We start from the raw sequence: 20,155 nt of genomic DNA on the forward strand, positions 1-20,155 counted from the left end.
TAAAAACTACATAAGTGAAAAGTAGTCATGACATGCTCTGAGCATACTTGCTGAGATTGTCAAAATGAAATTATTATATGATAAAAAAGAAAACAGTTTCAATATGTTAAAACAGAAAACAAAACTAAGAAACATATCAATATGAATCCAGGCAATTCCTATATCTGATGTGTCTGGACTCACTGCGGTAGAAATCCATTATACAAATATTCACAGCAATGATTATAATAAGGGTCAGTGCAGGTGTTGAGTACAGAAAGTGATTTTTACACATGTACCTAGTTCAGTGACCATGCAAGAGCCTTTTTAATCCTAGAATTCATTAACTAAACCATGACACATGAGCAGCCTGGCAAGGCTATTTAAGAGAGCAGGTATAGATGAACAACTGCTGAAGCATCCCAGAAAAAAGAAAAAAAAAAAAACATTAAGAAAACCGACTGCGCTGCAATGACTGCCATTATCACAAGAAAGATTGCAAGTAAACATTATGATACTTTCATCGGAGCGTAAGATTGCAAAATGACTATGAATGTTTCAATTCCTTTACTAGGGCTGTAACGGAGGGCACATTTTGACCTTCGAAGGTTCGGAACACATCACCGAAGGCAGGTTCAAACCTTCGATGGTACTAATTTGCAATTTACTGGTGACGTCACCGTAGCTACTAGTTTATATTTAATTGAAAATCCTATTATTTTACAGGTAATCCATACAATTGGATTAAAACCTTCACATGTAGTTTAAAAATATGTTCTATAGAACAGTAATCATGTTTTTATAATTTAAATAAAAATATATGTTGTTTATGTACATACAATTGATGCTTGCGAAATATACAGTAAGCTTGCATTGCAGCAGCACCTTATTGTGGCCTATTAAAATGAATGCAGCTGACTTAGGCAAAAACAAAGCTTTATTTAACAGTCACCATTTCAAGCAGGTTATCAGTCACAGTCAAATTTTACTACTACTACTAAGTGCTTTGGCATAATATACCCTGCTCCATACATGGCAAAGGCGCCACATAGAGTTGCTACATAGAACAATTTGGTAGTGGATTTTAATACAACTTTTGTTTAAGTAAAATGCATTATACAAATCAAAAGATTGAATTGTGCATGTGTGACATTTATTGTGTGATTTATAGTAGTCACACGCTGTCAAACATTTTGACTGTGTTTACACAGTATTGGGAAGCAATGCTAAGATCAGAAGGCCATTTGTGGAGCAGGAATTCACCTAGATACAGGTTTCAGGCTCATCAGCTGGAACATGTTTAAAACCTGGAATACTTGATAGTTATGGGCTTAGTGAAAACGTTTTCAAAATGACATATTCACTGTGTAGGGAGCAGCTGAGTATTAATCACAGTCAGCTACATGTCAGTATTACTCATGAGTGACTGTATTAACAGGACAACTGCGGAAAACATATTAAGCAGGTTTTTTTTTTGCTAGGCAACCAAAACAGCACTGGGTGTAAAAAGAGAACTTATTTCCATACCTCCTTCTCAAGGCAATCAAAGAGATACATTGTGTATGTTTTGCCATAACTGCTGCCTTGTGTGAAATCAACTGACAAAAGTTATATGACAAGAAGAACCCTGATATATGCAGCACAATGTGAACATGGTCTGTCCTTCATATGATGGATTTAGCCTGTAAAGCCCTGTAATTAGATTCAGTTTCTTATACCATATTTTTTTCCTCCCTGTCCGGCAACACATAATGTACTTCATATGTGAAGCTGGATTCAAAAAATAATCATATTGATGGGTGGCTAAGCATTGTATCATATGTGATACAGAAATGGACATTACAGGGTTAATTTGCTATGCAAGACAGCAGATTTGGCAGATTTTGTCTGACTGTACAAATTATTGATTCACGGGGGGTGATGACCTCATTGTGGATAATACATCCCTTGCTGCCATGTCAAATCAGTGCCGCCCTTGCTTCCTATAGTGACATGATTGACAGTGTTTAGGCTGTGTGGTCCAGTGGTTAAAGAAAAGGGCTTGTAACCAGGAGGTCCCCGGTTCAAATCCCAGCTCAGCCACTGACTCATTGTGTGACCCTGAGCAAGTCACTTAACCTCCTTGTGCTCCGTCTTTCGGGTGAGACGTAATTGTAAGTGACTCTGCAGCTGATGCATAGTTCACACACCCTAGTCTCTGTAAGTCGCCTTGGATAAAGGCGTCTGCTAAATAAACAAATAATAAAAGATGATTGTTTTCCAGCTGCTACACTGTACATACAGCTGTGAATTGGAACTGCAACTCCTCTTCTCAAAGAAGTAAGTATTCTGCACCTGCTTAAGCCTACATTGTGGTTTGAGTGGGTAGGCAAAACAGAAAAAGACAAAAGATTTCAAATGCGCAGTTTAAAAAAATAAATAAATAAAATAACATGATCAATAAACCCACACAATACTTCCCTACAGCCATTGTGACATGCAGAGATCGTTACAAGTTGAACGATTAGTTACATTTATAATTCTGTGTAATGTACAATTGATATTAAGTCAAGTAACCTGGTATTACAGAATCAAAGTTTTTATAACAATATATAGATAACTCATTCTAACTAACAAAAGCACTTTATTTTAAAATTGTTCTGACAAATAAAAGTGGGTGAGATCTGCAGAATAATTAGATGGTGAGATCTGCAGAATAATTAGATGCTGAAAACCTGTAATACAAATTACAGTCATTTGGATAAAAGTAACAGGCAGCTACTTGGTTTAATTGCATTCCCTTCTGGAGCCCCCTATTCTGACCGATAGATAAGGATATGCTAGACTAGCACTATTATATGTAAACTCTACTGAGTTATCTCCATTTGCACATGCAAAAACGATACAAGTTGGTATTCCAGCGCGATGGTAGGCTAATCCTTGTAAGGTTTTATCTCACTGCATTACCTTCTGTTACATGCTTCATTAAAGATATGCCAGCCCCTTGAAGAATGCCTATGGGACTAGGAGAAATGAGGCCTCCGCAGGCACATGTTCTTATATTGGGGTCATTCGGGGGATGTTTTTTTCTCTACAATTCTAACAGCTTGCAATTGAATAAGTGACTCCTAATAAACGAAGATGAACCACATAAGGACGTTCAATGAGGAAATCTAGAATTGAAACAAAGTCAATAATATATAAAATGAGATGACAGATAATATACAGAATCTGAAAGCTCTGTAGGGTAGTATCAAAAGTATTTCACGGAAACATAGTTTGCATCACCAGAGCTCTATAGAAGGCAAATACCAAGAGTTACCACTGGTCGATATAGGGGTTGACAATAAATTCAACTGTCTTATGCCACAATACAGGTATAAACTGAGCACCCTTGTCCAGGAATGGCATATTCCACATTCAAAGAACTGTACCAACACCTTATACACTTCACTGTCTTTTTTCATGTGTTAAAATCGGGTCTATTCAATAAATGATAGAAAACAAAATGAATTATTTCTTACCCTGATGCCAAGCTCCACATTTTCTCCACCATAGATCTCCATTCCTTCATCAAGTAAACCAATCTCTTCAAAATACTGTCTGTCTGCCACAAAACAGCCAATTAGTGCAGGGCTTCTGAAAGAAGAGCATTAGACAGAAGGTAAAAACTAAATAAAACATACCTCTATGATTATTAAACCTTCTTTTATATGTGTACTATCATCTGACATTTAAATGTCATTTGCAGATTGGCTGTCTAGCTGAATTGGAAAGCCACTGTGTCACTGGAGTATCGTGTGTATAAATGTAGTGTATGGAAGGGATTCTTTCGTTTGTGAATACAATGAAAAAAGTATTCTTAAATATAAATATTGATCAGTCTAAGTTTTTATAATTCAGCTTTGGTGCATAAACAATAAACAACATTAGTTTGGACAAGTTATTTTTAATTGCAGGGTTACTTTTAACATAACATATGGAGGGCTAATAGATTAAAGAGATGGTCAATAAACCATACAACTTTATTTAATGAGCAGACTCTAGAAGTATACATATCTAAACAAAAAAAGAAAACTATTGAATTATTAAAATACAATACAAAATGATGATCCACATTGACATAAGAATTAATCTCATTGTAATAGCATTCAAATATTTCTGTTAGTTTTTATAAAGAGATGTTTAACCTTTTCATCTTTGTCGGTTTCTGAGTACTATGTCATTTCATATCATTACATATTAGACACAGCCATCAAGTAAATTGATGCAGAAACTGGGTGCAAATTTCTATGCAATGAAATCTAAAAAACATGTAGGTGTTTTTATTATACCAATTCTGAGAGTATTATATCACAAATATAAGAGATTTCTCCCTCCATTTTAAGGTTTTTATTTTAGGAAAAAGTAAACAGACTGTGTGTACTTTAGAATGTATAATAGTTAGACATCTTAAAGACATTATACTGTAAATGTTAGTCACAGAAATAAACCTGTTAAATCCACCAAAAGCAAATTCCACAATGCATTCTTAATTTATGAACATTCTCGAATTTAAACGTTGATAAAAAACAGTGTTTAAAGAACACTGATTTTTTTCTAGTCTTTTTTTCTTTTTCAATAGCATATTCTATTGAACTTTGTGTAACTGAAGGTATGCATTAATTAAAAGTAATTGTGAGTGGGTGTTCTTGCCACCACAAAAGATCCCTTGAACAAATAGTAGTAATTTACAAAACAATGTTACCTTATTGGTGCAGTAGAATTTCCCAGGTTCCACCAGGACTTTGGGGGGTTAAGATATCGACACCAGAGCTCCCAGTCAAACCCTTGTGCTGACAAAGGATACTCCTCAATCTCAAAGTTATCATATTTTATGTTATCAAATGAAGGAGAGATGATGCGAGTCCGGTCCTCTTTGATTCTCAGGAGAATGGGCTCAGCCCTATGAAAAAGAGTATAGGGGCTTGTGTTCATCTAAAATCCCAAGAGTGCTACACAAACCAATAAAAACAGATACAGTGGAACCCAGTGCCACATGGGTTATTTCTGTTTATCAAAGGTTACAAAGTTTTCAAGTTTGCCATGCTTTGCCTAGGCTTATACCAGGTATTACCATTACCATGTTTTTTTTTGTAATATTTTACCATATCATGCTATACATGTATCTGTGGTTTACCGAGTTTGCCTATGCTTTATCACATTCTATGCCATACGTTTCTTGTACTTTACTACACAGCCAACCTCCTTTAAATAACGGTCAACTTGTACAATGCTTTATTGCTCTGAGAAACATCCCAAGACCCTACGACCCAACCACTGATTAATCGCTGAACACTAGAACACTGTGCAAGATGTACCAGGCATTAAACCTCCCCAGGATCAATTGTAATAGATATACTGTAGATAAAGATATGTAAGATCCATCTTCTATGATAAAAGGGGAATGAGATATAGTCTTATTGAAGGGAGATCTCCACATTGAAACGGACAGACACCTGTACAGTTTTAATGATTTGATTGTTTTTCAGTTATTAGCAACCAAGTTCAGTCATTTACTTCTGCCAATATGACCCAGAAATGAGAGACAGTGATCATCGATCACCAACATTTTATAAATCTGTGGCACAGTCTAAAATCCTGCTAGTATTGCTTCCTCTCACATGAATCACCAGACAGAATCAACTGATTTAGATTACTGTTAAAAAATAGCGTCTAATGGGACTGCCAAGCTGTGTTTCCCCCCAGGGCATAAATTCAGCTCTAGTAACTCGTTTTTTTTCCCCCCCCATGTAACAAAAGAAAGACAAGCACAGCATTACAAGTCTCTGCTTTGAGTTTTAATTTAGACGACATCATTACATGCAATCCAACACAGTCCAAGTCTGACGCAAACAGGAGGTAAAACACAGTACTTCCCTTAACGTTGATTTTAAAATCAGTGTAGATACATCAACTGTAATTTTTTTAATTAACTGTTACAATAAGGACCACATGTGGCTTCTTTAGACAGGTGGCTGTGTATACAAATTCTGATCAGACAACCTGTTCTGTGACCATATATTGGGTTTCCATGTGGGGGAGATGCAGTGTTGAAAGGGTACAAGAAAAGGAGGATCCATAATTACCACCCAACGTTGAACTCCACATGGGCATCAAAGAGGGCGACGACAGGGGCTGTGGCAGCTCTCCAGCCACTCACCCGCGAGCGGATTAGCCCTTCCTGCTTGTCGTGCCGGACCATCTTAATAAACCCGGGCTGACGGCCGTTCATCTCCTCCACTGAATCACTCAACTTCTCCTTCAGATCCTCTGCAAAGGAAAAAAGAATCAACGATCATATCAGTAAACATAGGCTTACATAAGCTCACAATAACTCATAATAATAATAACAAATGTGATTCTTGAGGCGCTTAGACCAACTGGGATGATACAATTGGGTTAGAAATATAAGAAAGATCCTGCTCCCGTCAAAAGAAGATGTAACACCAACTACACCTGCAGGTGCATCTCGGATAAAAAAAAGGTTAAAAGAAGATGTGTTTTAAAAGGTCGTTACTTATCAAGATGGAATCTATGGAGTGCAGATACTGGCGAGTGACTTGTTTTGCAGCAGGGCAAAATGCAAAAAAGATTTCAGGAGACGTCCCCGGGTAACAATGGAAGTGTGTCACCCATTCAGCATTCGAAAGAGCATCTTTGCTCTTAGCTGTCTGTTCTAATTAGTAGGCCACATTGCTTTCTTAAAGTGTTGGAGTAATTTGGGAAAGCTTTGGCATTACAGGGCATGGCTGCAAATGAACAGATATAAATAAAAGCATTTAGCCCTGCAGGAGCACATAATTGCTTACAGTGGCAGGGCTGGATTGTCTAAGCACACAGACATAACAGAAGATGTCCTCAGTTTTTTCTCCTGCGCTGTCAATCATCCACAGGCCACGTGTTAACTTTACACTATTACTGTTGTATAATTGAAGGCTGGGGATTCACGGACTCATTATTTTCAGCTAATGACATGCAATATATTTCTGACACATTTGTGAGGGAACCAGGGAACAGTCTTGTTTACTGTAGTGCTGGGTTTGGAGAAGTTTAAAAAAGAGCGCTCAGGGTTGTTTGACTTTCAAGCACAAGGATGGGATAAGAAGGTAAATTTGGACATCCCCCAAAAAACAAAAAACCTTTACAGCATTTGTAGATGTTGTTGCACAATAATACACACAGCTTTGGACAAAAAAAGTTTTGCATCAGCTAGAATTTTAAGCTTATGACCTCATTTAAAAATATATATATATGAACACAATTTAGATATTTTATTTAACATCATGTAATCAAGAAACTAACCACAAAATTATATCGCAAACCGTAGGCCATAACAGTAGTACAGTATTTCATGTTAGATTTTGAAATGACACATTTTTTAATTTGTCAGTTTTATCGTTTATATGGAAAACTACAAAGCGGTGTGTAATTCAATATGTTATGGTAACATTTTTCATTAATTCGACTTTATGAAGCAAAATTAGTTAGTAATTGTTATAAAACCATACGAACATGAAAACTGTTCTTCACGTGTGCATTTGTGCCAGCTAAATTAAATGCTATTCTATTACATGGCCTCCAGCTCATTGACGACATGCATCAAAGCTAATGGAAGGGACCCCAGCAACTGACTCTGAACTGCTTGTGGCTGTGTGAGTAACGCTGATTATAGAGCTGTGTGTTCTAACCCCCTGCTCATGAATAATGGATAATTGACTCGTACAAACATTGTGAATGTCCTACTCAAAAACGGTAAGGCACCACACACATCTGGTGGGTGTAATATGTAAATTATGTCTAAAAGTAGATACTTGCTGTATGGGTTGTACAGAACATGGTATATCACAGCTTTTCAGCATTCTGACTATTTTTCTCAGCTACAATGGCAGCGCTTAAAAAATGTAACACTGACCTTAGTGAGTTTTTTTATCCTTGCATATAAAGGGGTTAATTAGTAATAAATTGTGTTTTGGAATAACTTAAATAGCTAGTTAGTGTTAAATTAAAGGGTTATTCAGTACAGCTGAAAGACTATTTTTACCATTTATTTTTCTGCTTTAACATTATCATTCATGGTACATTGGTTAACACAGGCTATACTTATAACTATGCATACAGTCTGCAGGCTGAAAAAGAACTGCACAGTGTATTGGCAGGACATCAATCCAAATATTTTGCATTTGTGTTTTTAGCACTGAAAAATATTTTTGAACACCCCCCTCTTCAAACATTCCCCACAGTTTATATGGATAATTTACAGGGGATAAAATGATTAAATTCCATTTGCTTCACGTTTGGGGGTTCACATGCCAGGCAAAGTATGCACTGGGACAAATTGTGCAGCCTGTTGTTCATTTTTTATGTTATGTCATGGTCATGCCTGTGAAAGTGCCAGCATTAAAACAGAAAATGAACAAAAAAAAAAAAAAATCTCTGACATTTTTTTTCAATTCTTATTGACGTTAAACCACTTGACATCTGCTCAGCAGAAAATAGATGATGACTTTCCTCTCCCCTGCTTCTGTTTGTTCCCATTCAACAAGCAATCAATGCTGTTTTGAATAACGTATACCAGATTGTATGAGTACCAAGACATTTATTCCTAGTGAACTGCAGTTTTACCCAGCATATATTATCACATACAAACTATACACTGAAGGATTGCAATGTTGGTGGAGTACACTGCAAATATACATTATACAAAAGCATCAGGATAGGTGGAAGCATATGTGTGGGGCGTAAAATAATACTATCATTTTAAACTTCCTCAGAAAAAAAACTGGATATTACAGTACTTGACACAGCTATATTCATTGGCTGTACACCGTCATTTTAAAGGGGCTTAACATCTTGTTTCGACAAGTTTGTCTCAACCAAAAAGACATGTTGGGTACATCCAGCAGTTTTGATTGATTTCGTGGGTTGTAAGATAAAACTATATGAAACCACTGATTATATCAAGTGCTTAAGTCAGTTTGATTGCATGTCAAGGCTATTGCATTGATTGCAAAAAAAAAAAAAAAAAAATGAATGCGACAGCTACGTCAGAAACCAAAGAATGTGTGTTCTAGTTGGCAACTATTGGCAGTCTCCAGATAATCATCGTCTGTTTGAATTTCAAATAGGGAGACACAGCTTTAGTGTCTGTTTACTTACAATTAATACTAGCGGTAATAACAGTCTATTAGACTATTATTTTATTTGCGTTCATTAGCAGTTTGGATTAAAATATGTAATATTTATATAAATGATCAACACAGCATTATGTGCTAGTTAATACACTGGGGGAGTAAATAGATCATTAATATGGTATTTAGCCTGAAAAACGTGATTTTCTAAATTTACAGAAAGGGGGTTTACTTGAATCCAAGCAGTGCTTGATACTTTACAGGAGCACTGGTCCATCAACCCTTCACCAAGACCAACCACTGCAAAAAGATTGAGAAAATATGAAGAAATAAAGAAGGAAAGAGAGGCTAGGGCTTCATCTACATTGAAGATGCATACCATCACATACAGTGCGTGGGCTTTATAGCGGTTAATTCAGTTCCACATCTTATCGAGATACATTGGAACATTTTGCCCAAAGGTTTTTTTGCTGCCATCTTTTTATGCTGTCCATGTGGCAATTTAATGCCAACATTCAGCAAAGAGAAAGATCACATTTTATCCTACAGAAACAAGACAAGATTACTACTACAACAACAGCAATCAAGAGTTATAACATTCCCCATAGGTGAGCACATACCAAAGTGACATTTGCTTTCTTTTTTTGTTTTGCAGCCAATGCATTTGTGAGAACAGATTATAGGGGTGTATTGATATCCGAACAGTCTTCTTTCATTAAAACAACTTTGGTTTCCAATGAAACAGTATGATTGTGCCACTTACTTATTCAATTACTAGGCTCTGAAAGAATTCAAGGGTACTTTGGAAACATATTGAATACCACTATATAGTATAACAGTCCCCTCATCTTTTGCTAGAAGAAAAAAAAAAAAAACATCCTCTTAATCCCACTGCCCTAAAGTAAGACATTCATGATCCAAGGGTTTTTCAAATTCCGTCTTCCTGCAGTTTCTTGCTACTGTCTGTCATCTCTTAAATATTTCAATTCTGACTCATTGTAGCCTGCACTGTGTGCTTAATTCAGGTGTTAGATTGTATCCTTGTTAAGTCGGCAAAGATCAAAAATCAGGCTGTTTTCAAGCGGGTTATCACAAAACTTTGAGTTGGCTGTGGAAGGCAACTATCCCATTGACACTTTGCTGTAACAATGATTAATGCTCCTTTGTATTGCCCATTCAATGGCAAAGTAAATCAGACTGTGGAAAACCTGTGATCCAGCTACCTATAATATGATTACCGCAGCTAGCCAACTATCTGTATCTGTCTATATATAATATTATTACTGCTGTCACTGACATGGTCATAATTTTTTGTGTCTTTTAACAGACAGTAAAGCAAACTGGATTGTTTACATTCTCCAAACACAGTTTCAGCTGTTTGCAACTGAAACTAAAGCCTGCTGGAATGTTTATCATAGGGAATAGACATTATGGTATTGCTGTCAATAGCCCAAAACTCAGAGATTAATCTAATTTACAAAGCTTGTCATTTGTTTGACAGAAATTTGAAGACCCAGCATTTTTGATGATGTGGTTGTATTGTGATGCTAATTTGATAAGCCATTACCTCCAGGCATGCTTGGCAGCTTTGTTCCAACTGGGTACCATCAATGGACACTGTCCATTCATTGCATTATAAATAAGTCAGTAGTAGGGATTAAGAGGGAATTTACACAGAAGGCTTTCTGAGTGAAGGGCAATGAAAATTCTTCAGGTACTATGGAAACTGAAGGGTTTTTTTTGTCTACGAAGGTTTTTTTTTTTTTTTTTACAATTTGGGATAATAATTCCCAAGACTTGTTCTTGGCAAAAAGCTGTGCACTCAGACTCAAAACAAAACAAATACAATAGAACATAATATCGCCAATTCACTCCACACTTTACTTACAATCTATTTACATCACTAGCATTAGCTTAACATCACTGTCACACATTGATAAATTACATGCTTAAGATCAACTCGTCTTAAGTCAATGATTATTGGCAATGTGCCACCATCTGGGCTATTTGTCCAATCCATAGTACATAAAACCTCAGCTAGAGAGAAGATTTTCTGACAATTCATTCTAGCTACGAAGCTATGTTTTAACAACTGACTAACATTTCTCTGGGACATTTGCATGACATACATAAAAAACAACCCTTACTTCTGGGGAGAGTTGACAACACAATTCTATAAGATTTCTGCATCGCCAACAGCAGCTAAAATATTCCTATGTGTAATTTATTCACGAAATCAACGACTTAGCCTTTTACAAATCTTTTCTTAATTACTTTGCTCTATGGACCCTCTGTAACATAATGGACTTGTGGTAATAAAGCTCTTCAACACTGTAATGTGTTTTGATATTCTTTGCATAAAGCGATACAGGAGTTCACCGATTCCTATTAATCTATCACTAGATCTCAATAATTAAGTTGGAATAATTTGCCAATTTAAAACCCATGTAATGTGTCGAATACTCTGCTTTTTATATAAAGAATGTTCACTTTATTTGGAAATATGGGCTAATAAAGCATAACCTCTTTCTTTCACAGATACCCTTGTCAAAGTCTTCCCCGTTAAAAGCAAGCCAAAGAATAGTAAAGAAAAGTAACAGCATGGTAAAGTTTAGGCAAGTCTGGCAAAGCAGAACAGTATGGTAAAGAAGTAAATGCATATATTTTGAAAATTCCAAAACCTTTAGGGTATTGTCAATAATACTGTATAGAGCTGCACATTCCTTCAGGTTTCAATATGCTTTAAAAAGAACACTAGACCATTCCATCAGGTTCCAATATTCTTTATAAAGAACACTAGATCATTCTGTCAGCTGTGGTTAAAAACAGGGGGGGGGGGGAGGTATTTCCAACTTATTATGTTTTATTTGCGAAGATTTGGAGTCTTGGAAACTGTATAGAAGAACCAACCTGTTAGGGTTTTTGACTAGGGCTTTGCAGTGACATGCCACGTGGTTGTCCCTGCTTTGCATACAGTAGTTCTGCCATACATAAGATGTTCAATTATGCACAGATATGTAATGCATTTAACTGTAGTAGCTATTTTTTTTTTTTTGCAAAACAAATTGAAACTAACCCAGCAAACCCGTTTGATATCTTTATTAGCAAATGAAGAAAGATTGCAGTTAACTATCTTTAAATAATGTATCCGTGCAGAGACTGACTTCAAATACACACGCAGGTGGAAAAAAAAAAAAAAAAAAGTTTTAATTTAAATTAAATGTGGCAGGTTTTAATGTGGGATTACTTAGTTAAAAATTGAAAAGCTTGTTTTAATTACAAATGAGATCTGAGGTACAACCTCTTCACAAGGGATTTCAGTACCAAAAGCACGTTTTTGTACTGCGATGCACTCCTCTTAGATTCATGCAACTGACACCTTACTCCCCTTTCATATTAATGAAGACGTAATGAGGCAGAACACCCCATGGAGATATAAACTGGCCCTATGAAGTTTCTCCCCCGCAGGACTCAGCAGTCGTGTACAGTCTTCTTACACTGCGAAACTTCACTCTCCTACCCACACATACTGTTGAATAAGTACAATTTCCAACACTTCCAGTCCACACTCAAGCCATGGATATGCTACTCAAAACAGCTCAAAATAATCACCATTGTTTTGATATTTTTATTCCTTCATCCTGGGTCATAAATCATCTGGGGAAAAGCAAGTTGCAATCAGATTTGTCAAGTAAGCGTCATCTTTCATTACTGTAATACGACTGACTAGGCAGGGCATGCAAAAGAAAAACCTTGTCTAACTTGTGAAGAAGGAAAGGCACGTTTGATCAAAGGATTAATTGAGGTCTTCAGCAACACACCATGCTTAGTCAAATCTGAAAGCAAGAAAATCTGTGATGGGTTTTTGGACATAATGAGGTAGAGAAAACAAGATATTTAGGGCAAATCTGGAATATGAATATGAACTAGATGAATAACATCCCAGTAAAAGCAAACATTACATTTTTGTCCTGAAATCCCGTCGCATTCTGCGTATCGTATCAAACATTGAACTACAGCCTATTGCATTGGAAAACAAATGATATTAGTTGACAATATCTGGACATATTTTCCATATGGACATTTTGACTTCTTTCCCTTCCATCTCCAGTAGAGAATGCACTAAATATTGTTCGCTAAAAGCTACCTGCAATCAACCAAAAGGTGATTGAATGAGAACAGTACAAATGTTAATTGTACTGTAGTTGGTACGAATACGTGTCTCAATTAGGTTTTAACTTTTAACAAAATAGTCCTTCAGTAATATTCATTAGATCTTTTTACACATCATGCAGGTACACTGCAGATTGTATTGTGTCCTGCATACCAGGGTACCCATCATACAGTGACCTGGTGCATCGTTGCAGTCCCCATACATGCATACATTACATATTACTCCATCCCTTCTTGCAGTTTTAACAAATGTGAAATTCCAGCTGCTTTCTAACTTGGAATTCAACAGCATGTTGTTATACATGCAGAGATTGTGTTGGCTAAAGAGTATAGCTGTGTTGGGAAACTGCAATACAGAGCCTTAGTTGACCGAACTAAGAATCTATCAATGTCCTGAATCTGTCTTGTATTAACATCCCCACTGATGCTTGCCGAGGAGTTGCTCTTTGTACTAAATAATGAGTTACTCCAGAAATGTAATTGCACTGGACTTCCTCCAGTCATTCAGGTGTGTGAGTGTGTAGCCATTCAGGTGCGGGCTATCTGAATGACCCTGGTGGACGACACGGCACGACATTCAGTCAGACTGAACTAGATAAGTAGGTTTGCCTTAATTTCCATACAAACGATGTCTGACATCTGCAGCATGAATTCAAGGACCCCAAATTTCAAGGTTTGCAGATGGACAATGGTATGGCATTAAAATCGTGCCTGGCTTTGGCTTCTGTTTAGTTTGCTGAGAGATGTTGTGCTGAAAATATATTAGGACTCCTCAGCTGTTTTTTCTGTAGGTAAATTGGTAACAAGCTTATAGCTGATCCCCTTTGACTGATTGGCTTGAAAAGCCAGTATCTTTTTTTTTTTTTTTATCCTACCATGCCCAAGAGGCTAATGACATAATTACTTTCCAGGCATGCCACAGGAGGCTTCATGCTGCAATGAAGGATGGAATGAGGCAATTATTAGTTCCTTCATTTTTTATTAAAGAGCTATTTAAAGAGAGGTGATCATCTTTATGTAATGTAATACTTATTTTTTTCTTAACAAAACTGCAAATCCGCCTCACCACAGACAATACAGTAAATGGACTTACATGGGAGCACCTGTGCAGGTAATGAAGGTTTACTGTTCCAAGAGGTAGAGGTAGAGTTAAAAGCATGCAGGTGTTTTGGAGGTGTTCTACTGCTGGCGTCTCCCTAGCTACAGAACGTGGGGTGAGGGGGTAAGTACAAAGACAAGGATGAAGCTGAAAAATCAGTAAGAAACTATATCATGAAATTACAGTAAAGAGGCAAGATTCTACATGTCAAGAATTGGTTTGGCCATATTTCTTTGTGCTTTGTAGTGGGCGATGCCTTTAGCATCTGGGGATCGGGCTTCACAACTATTAAAAAATGATACTTTACCATTAATCATTCTTACTTTGATGTATTATTATATATTATAAAATATTATTATATTATAATACAGATATTTGTATAGTACCTGTAGGCACTAGTGTCCAGCCAGCATTGGGACAGTAATATTTGCTAGAGGTTAGTGATTTTAATGAAAACATGAGTGCACAAGGATTCAATATCAGGATCTAACTCATTAGGGAGAGCAGTCACTTGTGGCCCTGAACTCCAGACAATACTGGCTCAGCTCCATCTACAATCAACTCAGCAGCAGCAGGAACTTGTGATGTCGGAGGTGTCAGTAACCAGATGTCCAATTTGCAAGAAGGTTATTAAAACCCCACTGGCGCTTGTCGAAGAACAGAAATGAAATGTGTAACCCCGGCCAAATGATGGCACCCCACAAGAAGATTCACAGTCGCAATTGGCAGAACTAACCATGAAACCCAGGATGAATTACCACTGTTTGCAAGCCATTTTCTTTGCCAACATTGCCTCTTTTTAAAGAGTATTCCTTCCCAGCTAATTTACTTTTTGTTTTCTCCTACATCTAACTCCATCACTGGAATGGGTTAATTCTTACATTTGTACTGAGCAAAATGTGTGTTATTATTTTAATATATATATATATATATATATATATATATATATATATATATATATATATATATATATATATATATATATATATATATATATATAATTAGCCTTGCAAGAGTGAAAACCAAGGCTTTAGCAAGAACCCGACAATATGCTAATGTGCACCATGCAATTACCATCCCAGAAATATCTAACGTATCAAATCAATTTGCACATTTACAATATCTTTCGACTGCTTCTCTCAGCAATATTGCACAAAATAAGCACTTACCATCATTGCTGTTGTCATCCACCAGAACAATCTCCTTCAGCAGATGAGCAGGGGTTCTTTCTATGGCTGAATGGATGGATCTCAGGATAACGGACAGAGCTTCATTTACAAATATGAACACTATACTGACTTGAGGGAGGTTTGTTGGGTGGGAGATGTTTTTGCATCTGAAAAACAACAACAAAAAAACAATTGTAAAAGCGCCTACCTTTCTAATGCTTAGTTCCAGTACTGCTTCATTGGTCCGGAAAATTAACGACTAAATAAAAAAAATATTTGTTTGTAAATGTGTAGTATTCTACACCGCTTTATTGAGTGTACAAGGAGATAACAGTCGAGGGTTTTATACTGGCGTGGGAGACTGTGTGTCTCCAGTTACACTGTTCACTCTGTCCTCTAGTTATAGTCATTATTTGACAAGTGCTTTGGTCTTCCTCCGTTTTAAGGTCTCGGTTTTCAACCGAATCAGCCATTTGGCTTTGCAACAGGCTGCTGTCGCTGCAGTATGTTGTCGACTGATTCTATATGACGACAGTTTCTCCAAACATTTTGTTTTCGCAAGACAGTAAGATTTGGAATCCCTATGAAAGTGAATGGCAGAGAAATTTCACTTGTCATATAATGAGCAATCAAGACATGGAAGTACTTGACATGAACTCATTTTGAAAGCCTTGTGCTTGCCATGAACCCTGATGTACAGAAACATCTCTTTTTTTATATAGCACATCCAAACAGTAGGAGTTTTGTATAATTTTCATATCAAAGTTCTCCTTACAACTTTTACTTGCATTCATCACCTAGACTGGCTTACCTGACTTAACGATTAAAACACGGACAGTTACTGTTGCACCTTCCATTTTAGATATGCCATATTAAGTGTTGATCTAAAAGTAAAACACTATTAAAGACTTAAGTATTACGCATGTAATAGCCTAAAACGCTTCTGTTCTTGCCCCAGCGACAGTCTGTTCCTTTATAATGTCACACAAAATCTGATTCTTTCAGGTAATATCTGACATTTCAGCTTTAATGGCCCAAGGAGAGTTCTGTCTTCAAATGATAACAGTGTTATTTACTTTGCAGCTGGAATAAAATGACCTCAACAGGGCATATGTGCTTAAAAGTATTTGATTACTGGCCCTAAACAACAATTGTTGCCACAGTAACAGGAAACCTACCGAAGGTGCCATTGTTCTATTTTAAGGTGAAATAAATACTGAGTATCTAATAGAGACAACAGCGGACAGATCTGACATCAAGCTGTACAACAACTCTTGTGCTGCAGCATTTCTGACCTTTGCTGTACTGTAATTACTAAGCAATGGTGCTGTGGGGATTCTCTTTTCATGTTGGGCACAAAAAAACCCACTAAATTGGCAAGAGAAAAAAAGAAGGATTATGTTATTGTTATACAATATATACATATATTTTTTTTTTTTGCAAAGCATCCAGTTTTACAGAACTGTAAGTACATAGATTGCTCCTGAAGCAATTTTGTTTGCTATCATTTAAGAAAAAAACTGCTGTGCTGAAACAGGTAAAGCAACAATGCAAATGCATAGAAACAGGCAGCAATATAACGTTCTAAGAAGACATTTCCGTGCTGGATGCTGAAATTGCTTCTGGACGCTGAAATTGCTTCTGGAGGAATCCCTCGGCGGTTTAATGATCCAGGATATATGCACATAATAAATATTGTTGTTTGTGTTTAAAAAGAAATTGCAACAACAGTAAACAGAGCAAATGTTATAAATGTCAGGTTGTGTTGTGCAAATCACTCGTGGTAACCTTGACAAGTCAATTACTGTAAGCTTTCTAGTGGAGAAGAATCACCAATTAATAGAACAGTGAGGGTCTAAAACAAACCAAGCAACCTTTACCTTGATACGACAGTGGCAGCAGCATCCTCATGGTAACCAATTAAAAAATATATATACAGACTTGCAATGTATGGGCCACTTTGCTGAGACTTTTACACCTTTACAAAACTTGAAAGGTAGGAATGATTTAAGCTGATTTAAGGAAATAGTTCTCCTATTGCCTGTAGTGCAGGCCAGTATGTTTCTAAGACTTTGAAGCTTCCATCTCATATGTTGACAAGTTGTGATAAAACTGTTAATCGATTTTTTATAGAAATTGTTGTAGCAAGCATTTGCCACAATTAAAGTGAAGTATTGCCCAAAAAAAATAAGCATAAAAAGAATCCCAAATCAAACCAAAGTAAAACAAAAAGCAGAAAAAAACCTGTATGCATAATGCTATCAATAACATTTGATTTCTCAGATTTCTAAATGATAGGTTGACCTTCAGAACAGACCTACAATCCGAGTTCTATTCATGAAACTGGACATTTTTATCAACATTTTCAGTTTCATGAATACCAAACTTAATTTTATTCATGAAAGCGCTCTTTAAATAACCATTGAGTTCAAGATTTGCGACTAGGGCCCATATCTGTCAGTCAACATTTTGATGTGATTTACAGCAGTTTTATATACAGCACGTTAATGCAGCATATACACATTTGGAAAATGAAATAATGTTTAAGTTGCACTAGTCACTGAAATGCAACTTACAGAGTATCCCAAGGGTTGCCTTGTCATAGTATTGTTGGCAGCATTACATATATGTTTATCTATTAAAGATGAATACTATAAATGATTTACTGTAATCCGATAAATATAAGCTTATTGACAGTTTCCAATTGATTATGTTCAGACATGTTTGCATGGGTTTATATTTGTGCATTAAGTGCATGACGTATTTTACCTTAATGTAGTTGGGCCCTATATTCGCACATTAGCAAGAGGGAGAATAATTCAAAGTATCAGTTACCCATCAGGCCTGAGGTCAGGTATGCTTCTGTCCAGTGAAAGGCGATCACTCAGGTAGGCATTGTAACCGTAGTATTGGAATTTCTTGAGTGCAGTTCTCCGGTTCTCCGGGCTCAGATCTTGTCCCCAGTGAGCGAACAATGAGGAATCGGAGAAGGATTCCGCAGCATTCTCGTCAATCTTCTGAGGCGCTTCTAAATAGCATAAACACAATAAAAACTTCATTTTAAAGGACGTGGAATGGAAATGCCATAGGAAAGAAAATGTGTTAGGAACCAGTTTGCTGAAAGTGACTTTGGCATCAGTAGAGTTGCTAAGGTAACTTTAAAATAACTGGGAAAGATAAGGCATGTGCGGAAATGTACGGGAAAGTAAAATATGGTAAGCAATTAACCACAGTAACCTTGTGAAAGAGAGTAGTTAGCGGTTGGTTGCACTAGAATGGAGCAACAACTGAATAACTAGTTTCTATTGATAATTAGTAGATAACAAGCATAAACTATAGTCATGTATGTTCTAAGCCTAAGAGGCAAACGCAGACAGAGAAGCCTTTAACACCTCCAGGATCGTGGACCATCGATGTATCAGCCTGAGCGCTCTCTCCGGGGAAGGTCAACTTGATCAATTGCCTTATCTCTGTTAATACTAGTGACACGTACTGTATCTAAACAATAATGTTCAATTCAGCATATCTAACTATTGCTGTCACTGGCGTTATGATGCAAAGCAGAATGAAAGGCAGAGTTCCTTATAAAAAGTCCTTTTTATGACGCAAAATTAAATCAGGCACTTTATAAATATAAGAATGAGATCTTTAAAAGAACAGCATACAACCTGAAACGATTCTAACACATGTTTTATGGATTTTTTATGAAAATATATCCGTATCTGGCATCCTCTGTGGAAAGCCTTTTTTTTTTTGGTTAATCATACTGCAAATTGTATTTGCCGTACGACAGAAGAACAGTGTCACAACAGAGCCATCATGATGCTGCAAAATTAATCTAATAACTCTTTGAAGATAGTATGATCAACTTCATGGAAAGAAGCCTAGTTTACTTAAAGATACGGTAAGTAATAGGGTTACATACCGTGTTAAATTGAATTTAAATTGATTCTGGTTCTGATTTAAATTTATCAATTGCTCCACTTCGTCTCTACCGGCTAAGGCTGAATTCGTATAAACAGAATGACAATACTGCATTGACCGGCTTGTATAATATCTCATGTGCGCTGATGTGCTGTACCTTTTAAATGTGCCTCACCTTGTATCTCAAGACAGTGACATTGACCAACACCAAATAGTAAATAGTAGGCATGTACAGTAAACACAATCATCACAGACTAACACTTGTCTTTCTAAAATATATATTGTTACAGTACACTGAACAGGAAAGTGTTTTTTTATTGTACATGTTATGTATATAAGGTTCTTGTTTGCAAAAAGATCGTCGCCCCTGCCAGACAAAGAGGTCCCCCCATTGGAAACGAGGTCTAGAATCTCATAGGTGTTTACATGGTCTGACAATTTCATGAAAGGAAATAAAGGCCCACAGATTTCTGATGATAAAAACAAACCATGCCTTGAACTTTAGCTGTACATCAATAGCTGACCTTCCAGTACTGATAGGATCTGAAACTAGAGTCCCAGTGCTTTATAGCTCAGCAGATTTGGACGTCATTTATCTTAGTGCTCAGACTGGGTAAGTGCGGGTCAAAACCTTGAAACAACGAACAGCTTGTTAGCTGTCA

General features: G+C 36.6%; 1 protein-coding gene across 1 annotated transcript in view; it reads right to left on the reverse strand.

Annotated features, from left to right (window-relative positions):
- LOC117434442 (polypeptide N-acetylgalactosaminyltransferase 18-like) overlaps nt 1-20,155 on the reverse strand; it is a 90,920-nt gene that overhangs the window by 26,874 nt on the left and 43,891 nt on the right. Inside the window, exons 2-6 of the mRNA XM_034056988.3 lie at nt 18,405-18,597; nt 15,570-15,736; nt 6,087-6,270; nt 4,706-4,903; nt 3,483-3,597 (exon numbers count right to left, since the gene is read on the reverse strand). Of these exons, the coding sequence (XP_033912879.1) occupies nt 3,483-3,597; nt 4,706-4,903; nt 6,087-6,270; nt 15,570-15,736; nt 18,405-18,597 (857 nt within the window). The remainder of the gene's footprint in view (nt 1-3,482; nt 3,598-4,705; nt 4,904-6,086; nt 6,271-15,569; nt 15,737-18,404; nt 18,598-20,155) is intronic.

The sequence above is a fragment of the Acipenser ruthenus genome, chromosome 28, assembly GCF_902713425.1.
Source record: "Acipenser ruthenus chromosome 28, fAciRut3.2 maternal haplotype, whole genome shotgun sequence".
NCBI lineage: Eukaryota > Metazoa > Chordata > Actinopteri > Acipenseriformes > Acipenseridae > Acipenser > Acipenser ruthenus.